This window comes from Nyctereutes procyonoides, unplaced genomic scaffold (assembly GCF_905146905.1).
Source record: "Nyctereutes procyonoides isolate TBG_1078 unplaced genomic scaffold, NYPRO_anot_genome, whole genome shotgun sequence".
In the NCBI taxonomy this organism is placed as follows: Eukaryota; Metazoa; Chordata; class Mammalia; order Carnivora; family Canidae; genus Nyctereutes; species Nyctereutes procyonoides.
The window spans coordinates 6714075-6726197 of record NW_026575020.1 but is presented as its reverse complement, the minus strand read 5'-3'; the positions used below and the strand labels follow the sequence as shown (position 1 = coordinate 6726197).

General features: G+C 52.8%; 1 protein-coding gene and 1 long non-coding RNA gene across 6 annotated transcripts in view; one reads left to right on the top strand and one right to left on the bottom strand.

Annotated features, from left to right (window-relative positions):
- HOXB3 (homeobox B3) overlaps positions 1-8003 on the top strand; it is a 26786-nt gene extending 18783 nt beyond the window's left edge. For 4 of the 5 annotated variants that reach the window (XM_055323318.1, XM_055323311.1, XM_055323336.1 and 1 more), the window contains 3 exons: positions 2535-2622; positions 5669-6266; positions 7147-8003. In XM_055323318.1, the coding sequence (XP_055179293.1) occupies positions 5819-6266; positions 7147-8003 (1305 nt within the window). In that variant the 5' untranslated portion in view covers positions 2535-2622; positions 5669-5818. Of the gene's footprint in view, positions 1-2534; positions 2623-5668; positions 6267-7146 lie in introns of those variants that run through there. The other variant, XM_055323343.1, reaches the window with a different exon arrangement.
- On the bottom strand, positions 7935-12123 carry LOC129508384 (uncharacterized). Its single transcript, XR_008664161.1, has 3 exons — positions 11601-12123; positions 8446-8504; positions 7935-7997 (listed from the first exon to the last, which is right to left on the bottom strand). It is a non-coding gene; the product is annotated as an uncharacterized LOC129508384 (long non-coding RNA).

Below are 12123 nucleotides of genomic sequence, written 5' to 3'. Positions count from 1 at the left end.
TGCAATGACCTTCTCCAGCTAGTGGTAGCAACAGCTAGGAGAGCTGGACGGTCTAAGTTACATTTTTGACTCTTAATTTTGTGGAGTAAGAGAAAAGACCCAAAGGTGCTCGTTCCCTTAAGCCTCCCTGGGCTGAGTCCCCAACACACCAGGCCCAAAGCTACAGAGAAATCAACAGCGTAGGTCCCCAAACTAGGGTCTAGAAATCTCAGAACAGGCTCTGTGCAGCCATGTACACAGGCAGCCGGTGATGGCGTTCTTTTAGGGTCTGGACGTGAGTCATAACATTGACTTGGGCTTGGGCATTTTCTTTTCCTAATACTACTAATAAAGAGAAAAATGGCTCCCACTCTCTATCCTCACCACCACCCCCTTCCTTCAGCCACCAGCTCTCTAGGCAGGTGGCAGGGTCCTTGGTATATCACAGTGGGAAGCTCTGCATGTGGTTCTGTTGCTGGAGGGCAGGCAGGCCATGGGGTCCCACCCACCCCCTGTTCAGCAAGACCCCAAGAAACTGGCTGCTCCAGCCTAGGAAAACTGACTTAGCGGGATGGAAAGAAGTAGAAGCTGGAGGAGGCCGGGGTAACACTCAGCATGAGAGTCATGAGAGTAGGACCCTTTCTCAGCCCAAAGCAGAGCTTGTGAGTGGGGTGTGAGGAAAGCCCTGCCAGACACAGCCACCCTCTCCTGGAGGGGAGACAATAGCTGGAACCATCTCTCACCTTTGTTCTCCCAGTCCCATCTCTTCTGGTGCGTCCAGATGGGAGAAGGCAAAAGCCAAGCATTTTAACCAGGAAGTCACAGGGTAGTGGCTGGCTCTGCCTCTGTCTACTCGAAGTGAAGGGAACAAGTTTTCCAAGGTGCCTTTGTAGAAAGGAGAGACTATCTGCCTTCTTTTTTATCCCCTAAGTCCCGACTCAGCAGTTAAGCAGAGTTGCAAACACTCATGCTTTGGGAGATGTTCTGGTCCTCTTTTTGTCTCTCCTCCACCGGGAGTGGCTCTTCCCCACCCCACCCCCGCCCCAAATCTGCAGACACCTACATTTTTGGCTCTTGGTTCCCTCCTACAGGCCTCCTTGCCTTTTCCTGCCCTTCTCAAACACACCCTAAGAAAAGTTTAGCTTTTGTAGTCCTCCATGGTTGTGCCAAGAGTCATAAATCTTGCAGAGCTAAGAGAAACAAACAGGTTTGTTCTGAATAATAATAATAACTACCCTCCTTCTCTTCTGCCAGCACATTTATGGTGAAGCCATTTTGGTAGTTCTTCTCACCTTCTTAGAAGTACAAATGTCCTTATCACCTATTAGCCCCTTCTGCCTAACCGGAGGTGAGAATCTTAACAGAAACTTCTCCGTGAAGTTCTTACAGCCTCTCTATTGCCAGCCGCGTCTGGAGCTCAAGCTAAACAGAGTGCTCCTTTTGTCACCCTCTCCTCAACCCCCCTTCTCCTGCAAGATGGTCTGGATTTTTAAAATAATCACTCACCGCTTGTTGTCTGTTCTCAAAAGGGGGGGGTGTTTAAAAAAGAAAGGTCTGGCTGTCCCCCCTACCAGTTGGAAACTGGAACTGGAGATTTGTGGGGAGAGAGGAGGAATTGGAAGGGTGTGGGGGAAGAGAAGAAACAGACTGGGAGATTTGGAGGAGGGGGAGCCAGGGCAAGAGGGCGGGAGACCCAGCCACTAGTCCCAGAGGAGTGAAACTACAAAAAAAAAAAAAAAAAAAAAAAGCCCTAGTCCTGCCCAAGCGAATGAACCAGAGCGGCACCCAGCAGTCCCACCCCCAGGCACCTTGGGTGCCTTTGGCTAGGCCTGCCCACCTACTTCTCAGTTAGCACAATGGTTTACCAGCGGGGTGCGGGGTGGGGGGCTGTGAACTCCACTGGCTTTGCCTTGCCTGTGCTCCCTTCTTCCTCCCTGGCCAAAAATCTCAATTTAAAAATTTACCTGTTCTGGAAAAAAAAAAAAAAACAAAAAAACAACCCAACCAACAAACAAAACCTCAAACAAAAATCTCTACCTTCTTTCCTTTCTCACTTTTTTTTGAGGGGGGGGTTAAAAAAATTTCCCCCTCCCCCAGCACCACCAACACCTTCCCTCCTTATCAGGCATCTAAGCTTGCTAAAGGGGGAGTGGTGGGGGTGTGTGTGAGCTTGTGTGTGTGTGAGTGTGTGTGTGTGTGTGTGTGTGTGTCTGTGTGGTTTTTTTCCCTGTGCAAAAGCAGAGGCCATTGTTACGGAGAGTAGGGCGTACCAGTCTTGTAGGGCAACCACACTGTGGCGGCTTGGCCGAGCCGGAGCCCGGAGCGGGATTCTCAGCGAGCTGAGCCGCCCGAGCACCTTTCGGTCTTCTTCTATTTTTTTCCCCGCTCCCCCACCCCCTCCCTCCTGCGCACCCCGCTCCTAAGCCGAGTGAATTGAAGCGGACGCCGCGCGGCTCCTCCGGCCGCTCTGCCCCTCGGGCTCCCCAGCCGGGGTGGCTATTGGGGGGGGGGCGACGCAGCTTTAAACACTGGTCTTTTTTTCCTTTGCCTTCAAGGAGGGGAGATTTCTCGCCTGCCGCTCGCGCTGGGGCTCGATGTGAATATATATTATGTCTGCCTGTTCTCCCCTCGTCGGTGGCTAAGGTAAGCTGGACTGAAATAGGCTATCAGTTTGTGAATGGCGGAGAGTATGTCTCAATGATTTATGGCCCATATGACTCCAATCTCGGTTCAAGAAGAGTTCACAAGCTTTAAGCTTCCTTCCACGCAGCGACTCTCCTCTCTCTCTCTCCCTCCCTCCCCCCTCCCTCCCTCTCTCTCTCTCTCTCTCTCTCTCTCTCTCTCTCCCTCTCCCTCTCTCCCTCTCCCTTCTTGCTTCTCTCCTTTTCTCCTCTCTTTTCTTTCAGCAGCCAGATCCAGGGCTGAATTTTTTCCCCCGGCTGCTGAGAAGAGCTTAACCTTTCTCTCCTTTCCTTTCCTGTTCTTTTCTTCCCTCCACTATTTTTTTTTTTTTTAAGTCCTGGAAGGTGGCCTATCCCCTCTCTCCCGGCTTCCCCAGCTATTGTTACCCTCCCCGGCTCTTTTCAGGGGCGCGTCTGGACAGGTGGGGTTCTTGGGGTGGCTCACCGCCCTGCTCCAGCGAGACCCCGGGGGAAGCCCGGAGCCACCGTCTCCCTCCCTCCCTCTCTCCCGAGAAGCCATATGGAGCCTGGATTTTTCCAACATGGAGGCAAGGGAAATAGACATGTTTGGCTTGGTAGAGCTGCTCCCCACCCCCTCTCCTCCTGGATCCCTAGATCTCGGAGCCCGTCCACACCTTCGCCTCTTCTCACTGTCCCATCAGCCAGGCCTCTGTGCCCTGCTGCTGAACCAGGCCTGCCAAAGGCAACTCCCCGAGCGGAGTTGCTAAGGCGCTTTTTAATTCGGTTACCTCCAGCGCCCAAACTTGCTGCCCTCAGCGCGGTGTGCTTGGAACCTGCCGCTGCTAGCCGGCTAGGCGTCCTGGACGCTTCCTCTTCGGCTCCTTGGGCCAGCATAGCCGGTGGCCAGCCACCCCGGCAGCCGCGGCCGAGACAGCCCGGAGGCGGCAGCCAGGGGCTAGCTCCATCCACAAACCTCCCGGCCCTTTCTCGCCGCTGGCAGAGTCTCCATTCTTTCCTGTTACGTCTCTGGCTTCTCCGATTCCCACACTCGCCTGCCTGGCCTCTGTCCTGCGATGGTGTGCAGGTTTATTGCAGGGTGAACGTCAGGAATTTCGGCCCCAGGCGTCTAGTCAGATTATTGCTTTATTATCATCATCATCATCATCATCATTACTGCTGTAACAATCATTTAGACTAAATAAAGCCAGGGCCCAGCCAGCCAACCCCTTCCAAGGTTTTTATTTCATTCTCTTCTCTATTAATAACAAACTTAACTGATGCCTGTTAATTAATTCCCCCTTCATCCCGGGCTGCTCCGAAGCTAATTTTGGTTAAATCATCAGAGGCTAATGGTAATAATAATAAAGGGACTGGGTCAGCCTGGTCAATTGAACTCCAGGTCTCCTCCCTGGACGGACCTGCTGCTTTACCGACCCATGTGTATTTCCCAGAAATAAATTCTTCCCAGAAACCAATCGGAACTCAGGGCTACCCGGGCTCCCTTTTGAGTGTAAATCTGTGCCATTAAGAAGGGGATTTATGTGTGGGAGGGACTTCCCTCACCTGCACTCCTTTTATTTTCCTATTTTGAGTTTTCTTTGGAGTTGACCAGCTGTGCTGAATGAGATTTAAGTAGACCAAACTCACATGTCAGAAGAGAGGGTCACTCTGGAGGTTTTATGAAATGCGATGGTGAGAGATGCGGGAAGACAGGGAGGAAAAATGCAGTCAGAAGTTTTAGAGAAATACACAAAATCCTACGACAGCTCACAGCTTTATTCTTTCTGTATCATTTTAAAAGTCTGCATTAAAATAATGATTTTTTTTTGCCTCGGAAAACTTCAGCAAGCAAGGTACTCTGTTTCCAATCCAGAAAATAATATTGTTCTGATTGCTCTGTTGACTTTCTTTTTTTTCTGCCTTGGGGAAAGATGTTCTCATTCAGGAAGCACTTTTGTATCTCTTGATAGAAAAGTCCAGCCGTTATCCAGTTTCTCTCTGTCTTCTTTTCTTTTCTTTTCTTTTCTTTTCTTTTCTTTTCTTTTCTTTTCTTTTCTTTTCTTTCTTTCTTTCTTTCTTTCTTTCTTTCTTTCTTCTTTCTTTCTTTCTTTTAGAAATGAAAGGAAACAGACTGTCAAGGAAAGGATAGGGAAAAAAATTAGGTCTGATGAAAAAAATGGAGCGGGGAAAGACCTGGGCCAAATGGTCACTGCACCAACCAGTTGGACCAGGGAAATGGAAACAATCCTGCTCCATCTGGAGGCCCCATGGGGGCTGCTAGCTGCTGGGTCCCAGCCTTGGCTGAGCAAAGACTCAGATGGAAAGTGGTGGTACCTGCAGCAGAGCCATGGAGGAGGCTTAGTTCTGCTGGCTCCTGGAGGTTAAAAATCTTCTGGAAGTTTCTAGGTCAGGCTGATGCTGTCCTTGTGATGTGGGAGGGGAGAGAGAGGGTTCCTCACAGGAGAAGGTTCCCTGCTCAACTTGGTTCTCCTTTCTGTCCCTTCGGAGACCTCTTTTTTGGGGTTTTTTTTTCCCTCCAGGCTAGACTGCTTGGGTAAGAAACCTAGATGGACACGGAGCAAGGCAAAGACAGGAGACAGGAGGCCTCTCAGCTCAGAGGACGGTGTTGGTGATGCTTTTATTTTGGAGTCTCCTAGTTCCCCCCTCCTTGAGCCACCCTGTCCCAGAGTTAGTGGTGGAGGGGTGGGTTGGGAGGGGGAGGAGGAGAGGTCAGGAGCTGGCACTAAGTCACCAGTGAAGCCCTGGCCTTTGCTGTAGGAAGATTCAATACTTAGGCAGTCCCCAAAGGAGTAGAGTCCTTATTTTTGAAGTGGAAATAAAAACTGGTGGACTTTTTCTTTAAAATTAAAATAAGAAATAAGCAAAATCCATTTCAGGTCAGGAAAGTGGCCTCAGCATCTGCTTTGAAGATGTTGGGGTGGGGGAGAAGAAGAAACCCTATTGATGTCAGGTCCCTTTTCAGCTCCTAAGATGGATTCGAGCCCCAGTCCTCTTCTCCCCCTTGTGTCTCTTCTCTCACCCCGCAGGTCAGCCGCTCCCAACGGACTCGGGAGGAGGGGGGCAGAGAGGGGAGGGGGGGTCCGGCGCCTCACGTGACCCCCGCGGGTGCCAATGTCCGGTCGTGAGGGTATCAGGCTCTTGCAAGTTGCCACCCACTGCCCGGGCCTCGCCCAGCGATGCAGAAAGCCACCTACTACGACAACGCCGCGGCAGCACTCTTCGGAGGCTATTCCTCGTACCCTGGCAGCAATGGCTTCGGCTACGACGGTCCCCCCCAACCCCCTTTCCAGGCCGCCACGCACCTGGAGGGCGACTACCAGCGCTCGGCGTGCTCGCTGCAGTCCCTGGGCAACGCGGCCCCGCAGGCCAAGAGCAAGGAGCTCAACGGTAGCTGCATGAGGCCCGGCCTGGCCCCCGAGCCCCTGCCCGCCCCGCCCGGCTCACCCCCGCCCAGCGCCGCACCTACCAGTACCACTAGCAACAGCAGTAATGGGGGCGGGCCCGGCAAAAGCGGCACCCCCAAGTGCGTTCCGGGCTCCAACTCCACCCTCACCAAACAGATATTCCCCTGGATGAAAGAGTCAAGGCAAACGTCCAAGCTGAAAAACAGCTCCCCCGGCACAGGTACCAGCTCTCTGCCTTCCTCCTCGTCAGCTTTTGTCAGGGCCAGGAATGTCACTGTTATTCTAGCACCCGGCCCCTAGGCGCCCAGGCGGCGGCCTGGGAACAATGTCAGGTGGCAGCTGCGGCAGCAGCGCTTTTCCCGCCCCCCACCCCACCTGATGACCCCTGACCCCGCCAACACCCTCTCCTTCTAGCCACCCTCCACCTGAGCTCCGGAAAGCCGGGTGCTCGCTCGGCCTCAGCCCTCTGCAAGGCCGCAGAGCCACAAGACGCTGCCCGTAGACGCAGAGTCGTCAACGATTGATTATTATTAAGTATGATTACTGTGGGTATTAATCACAATCGCTCCGGTGGCCCCCGGGGTCTCGGCCTGCAGGCAAAGCAGCCTCTTTGAGCCACACTTCGGCGCCCTAACCACCCACCGAATGTCCAGATTCCCCCAGGGGATCTCCTTGGCCGCCCACCTTGTCCACAGGACCCAGCGGGAAGTGTGTGTGTGTGTGTGTGTTGGGGCGCGGCGGGGGGAGGTCTTCCCAGAAGCTGGAACTGGGGATAGGGGGGAGAAAGCGTGCGCGAGAAAATCCAGCTCTAAATAAATGGCCATGCGGCTCTGTCTGCGTGACATGATCAAATTTTCATAAGCTGGGGCAGCAAGAGGAGAACAGGTCTCTTAATAAATGCCACTATTATAGAGTGTCCGCTAATGCGACGGGCGTTGGGGGGGGTGGTGAGGAGGAGGCGGGGACGGGAAGGGGAGGGCGGCGGGGGCTCCGAGTCCAGGCCTGGATTTATTAAGAAACCATGCATTCAATTTCGGCGTGTTCAGTAATTATCTTTTATTTCATTTTGTCCCCTTCCCACCCCTCCCCCTCGGATCCAGCGGAGGGCTGCGGCGGCGGCGGCGGCGGCGGCGGCGGCGGTGGCGGCGGCGGCGGGGGCGGCGGCGGCGGCGGCGGCGGCGGCGGCGGGGGAGGGGACAAGAGCCCCCCGGGGTCGGCGGCGTCCAAGCGCGCGCGGACGGCGTACACGAGCGCGCAGCTGGTGGAGCTGGAGAAGGAGTTCCACTTCAACCGCTACCTGTGCCGGCCGCGCCGCGTGGAGATGGCCAACCTGCTGAACCTCAGCGAGCGGCAGATCAAGATCTGGTTCCAGAACCGGCGCATGAAGTACAAGAAGGACCAGAAGGCCAAGGGCCTGGCCTCGTCGTCCGGGGGCCCCTCCCCCGCCGGCAGCCCCCCGCAGCCCATGCAGTCCACGGCCGGCTTCATGAACGCCTTGCACTCCATGACCCCCAGCTACGAGAGCCCGTCCCCGCCCGCCTTCGGCAAAGCCCACCAGAATGCCTACGCGCTGCCCTCCAACTACCAGCCCCCTCTCAAAGGCTGCGGCGCCCCGCAGAAGTACCCCCCGACCCCGGCGCCCGATTACGAGCCCCACGTCCTCCCAGCCAATGGAGGCGCCTACGGGACGCCCACCATGCAGGGCAGCCCCGTGTACGTGGGCGGGGGCGGCTACGCGGATCCGCTGCCGCCCCCTGCCGGCCCCTCCCTCTACGGCCTCAACCACCTTTCCCACCACCCCTCGGGGAACCTGGACTACAATGGGGCGCCCCCTATGGCCCCTAACCAGCACCACGGACCCTGCGATCCCCACCCTACCTACACAGACCTCTCCTCTCACCACGCGCCTCCTCCTCAGGGTAGAATCCAAGAAGCGCCCAAATTAACACACCTGTGATGGGAGAGGGAGGGCGGAGGGGCGAGGTCATGGGGTGGGTGAGAGCCAGGAGGGGTGCGAGGACCCGCGGAGCTCTGGGAGGGCAGCCCAGAGATCCGAAGGATGAGCCCGAGCCCCCCCATCCCCACCCCCACCCCCGCCCCTGCCAGAGGTGATAGCCACGATTCCTGGAAGAAGAGGCCTGGAGCTCCTCTCCCAACCCCTGGCCTGAGAAGTTGCTTTTTACGGGCCTTCAGTCCTTGTTCCATCTGCCTGCCAACCCATTGGAGAAGAATCCACAGTGGACTGTGGAGATGACCCCATCAGCCCTAGGCCTCCAGCAATACCCAGTTGGAATGCCATGCTCCCCAGTGGAGTGGAGGAAGAGGAGATAGGGAAACAAGGCAGAGAAGCACATTTTAAAAAACAGACAAGATGGCTAAGCCATCACCAACCAACTTACCTTCCATCTTTGTGGGTAATTCCTCCAAATCTCGATTTTTTTCCTTTCTTGCAATTCTCCTTTAAAATAAAAAAAAAAAAGGCATTTCAAAACCAAGGGCACAAAGCAAATTCCCCTCCCCTTTCCACGAAGTCTCAAGTTTCTTCCCATCTATTTGAGGTTCTTGGGCATTCCCTCCATTGCTAATCCCATATTTTCTGCTTTAGGACTTTAATATCTGTACCCCAGCCGCCCCCATCTTTTACAGTTTTCAGAGGGCTCAGGGATGGTGAGAGATCCTGAAAGTCAGAGCTGTCTATAATATAAATATATATATTTTTCTTTTATGGAAACTGGGAGGCCAGAGCAGGCAAGATGTCAGGACTGCAGGTTTGCCCATTCTGCTGCCTCCCGTCTCAGCTCCAGGACCATCCCCCTCTCTCCACAAAAAAGTCGGCGACACGAGGTTCTACACTTTTCTTTTCTTCTGTTGCTCTCTTGACTTAACGTGAAAACAGGGTATATTTTAACAAACTGTCTGTCCCGGCCAGGGGCTGCAGCTGGGCCTGTGTGCCTTGCTCAGCCCCCTGACAGGACACTTTTGTTGCACTTAGAGTTTACATTTTAATGGATATAAAAACAACTGTGAGAGATGCTTGGGTCTTCAGGAGTCCAGCATCGCTCAAAAAGTGTGTGTTCTAGTGAACATTTTCATATATATTTATTGGTTATAGCCTGTTAAAATATTTTCTTTTTTGTATTATTTATCCCCCTACATTATGTATTTATATGAGGGAAAAAATGAAAAATTGTACTTTTCTAGTATTTACTTGTTATAAAGGACGTTGTGTTTCCTGTCATGTAAAACCAGCTATTTTAGTTATTGTACTCTAGAAAAGAGCTGTAGATTTATGTTAAACGCGTACTGATGAGCAATTGTAATTAGTTCTAAAAGGCATGAACTCAGCTCCTATTGTCACTGTATAGTCCTGAATTTGTAGAATTAGAGTTAATTCCCTCTTGGAACTTTCTTTGTTCTTCCGTACTTTTTTCCTTACTTGAAAGGGTTGTCTGTCAAACCAATTCTTGAATAAACTTTCTGTTATCAATTTTATCTTGTCCTGGTGGTCCAATTTAGATAGCCTCCACCGCCCCCCCCCACCCCCACCCCTTGTCAGGCCTCAGGCCTGGAATGTTCTGCCAACTTCTTTAGCTAAGATTTCAGTAACAAGTTGCAGGGGTGGGGGTGGGGGAGGAGAACCCTTAGGTGCTCTCTTTAGGTCTTTCTGTTTGGCTTCCTTGCCTCTCAGTTTTTCTCATTGACCTTTTGTCTTCTTGCTCCTTTGGCCACAACTTCCTGGCCTCCCTCACCCAACAGCAACAACAACAACAACAGGAGCAGCAGCAACAACGACAACAACAACAAAATCTGGCCGTGTACTGCTTCTTCCAAGCACCCTAAACTTCCCAGTTCTCTTCCGGAGCTACAAAGAAGTCGTCACGTGACCCGAAGCCCAACCACCATTGGGTCTAAAATGAAAACAAAGGAAAATAATTAAAAAAAAAAATCTGAGGCCTAGACTTCTCAGGTCAAACCTTAAAACTAAAGTGAAATTAAAACACTAAATAAAACTCGGGGTGGAGGGAGAGGAGGCGCCTTTGATTGCCCTGCCCAGGAAAGGGGAGGAGGGGGGAAGTGGTCGGATCCAAGCGTAAATAAAATGGTCCCCAGGCTAATGTGCAGCTCCATCTCCACGATCCTGGGGAAAACTTCATTTCTTAGTCGTGGTTCCATAAAAGTTTTATCACGTTGGAGCGAGGATAGAGAGGGTCTGTCAAAGATGAAATGTCACCACCGCGTCGCTGGAGCCGATAAGAGCGAAGAGACAGGGCGGCTGAAATATGGAGCTAATTCGTTGAAAGAGAAGCGATGGCTGCACTGAAGAGTTGCATAATTCTAATTGTAAGCGATGCGCCCGCATTGCTTAATTAGGAGCATATATTTGGTGGTAGTGATAGGGGGGCAGTGTCAGTGAGAATCGTTCCAGGCCCTCAGCCTTAAAGCGAGGGCTGATTTTCATTTTTATGTTGCATCCTGGCAGTCCAAGGTTAGTAATTACAGTCTTTATGCAACAATAAATAACAATAAAAAAGCAACCCGAATTCTATACCCTCCCCCCACCACCACCACCAAGTAGGATTTTTAACTGGACTGGGCTCATCCAAGCAGCAAGCAATTTAGCATCGGGTCAGGCTATAATTTAAAGGCATAAGAGCGTGCAAAGTTTGATTGGGATCAAATAACGCTCAAGGGTTTTTCTTTCTGTCTTTCCCTCTTCCTCTTCCCTGAATAACATTTTCTGAATGATGTAACTAGATGAAGCGCCATGTTTGGCTCTGGGGGTGGAGTGGATTGATTATTTATCTAGCAGGAGAGAGGCAGGCCAAGAGAAGGAATTTAGCTTGAGTTTGAAAAAAAAAAAAAGGAGCTTTGGCTGGAAGCTGGAATTGCAAACGAAAAATAAGGGCCCACTTGGCCTGGTGTCCTCTAGCCTTCTTCCTGTGAGATTCCAGGCGCTGGCTCAGCAGCCAAAGTCGTGGGGGAAATATCTCTGCACAACAGGAGGCGGGGAAGCGGTGTCTCTGGGAAGGAGGGCTCCCTTGGCCCCTATTTAACACCCAACTTTTCTGCTGTTCTCTAATCTGGCCGTAAAATCTGTCAGCGGGGTTAGAGAGCCGTATTTCCTGCAGGGACAGTCTGGGCCGGGGGTGATGCCGAGAGAAGCAGGCACTCCACCCTGCAGCCAGCTGGAGAGGCGGTGGAAGGAACTTCCACGGCTTCTCGAGGGGGTGGCCGGAGGGAGAATCCTCTTTTTAGGCCTCGCTGCACAACTTTCAGACGACTTCTACTTGGATTCTTCTGTGCCCATCCCCCCCTCCACCACCCTCCTCCCCGCACACCCCCCACCCCAAGGGCAAAAACTGCCTTCTTTGGAGCGGAGCTGGACGCTGCGGTCTCTGGCCAGTTTGCCCAGTTCAGAGCATCCTTCTCTTTGCTGAGCCCTCCAGAGGCGTCCACCCTCTGCAGCCTGCCACGTACAAATCCCCTTTCTCCCTCCTGGCTCTCCTCTGGCCTTCGAGAATACTCACCGCCACCCACGCGGACGAATACTCACCGCCACCCACGGGACTGTTAGAGTGACACAAAGTTTCTAGTTCCAGCGGCCGGCTCATCTGCCATTTCTCTGCTCACCAGCCTTCTCCTCTGGGCCCAGCCGCCGAGAGGGGGAGGGGGAGGGGAGGCCGGAGCCGTGGGAGTTCTCCAGACAAACTTTCCACCCAACTCAGCGGCCTTCCCTCTGTCCCCATTTCCCATCTGTTTCCCCGCTCTCGCAGAATCACCTTTCTCTTTGGCTATCACCCCCCACCCCCAGGCCTTTTAAAGGGATGTGGAATTTAGGCTGTTCCCTCCGCTTTCCCAAAGAGCCAAATTCTTTGATGCCATCGGAGGGAGCTGTCAGGGGGCTAAGATTGATCGCCTCATCTCCTCTCCGTCCCTCTGACCCACTTATTTAAAAATCTTCCCCCAGATCGACTTTTCATTTTCTGCTTTTGAGATCTGGTTTCCCACCAATGGCTTGGGGCCCGGAGTCTTGTGTTCCCTCTCTCCAGTAAATTACAGCACTCCCTAAAGTTCAG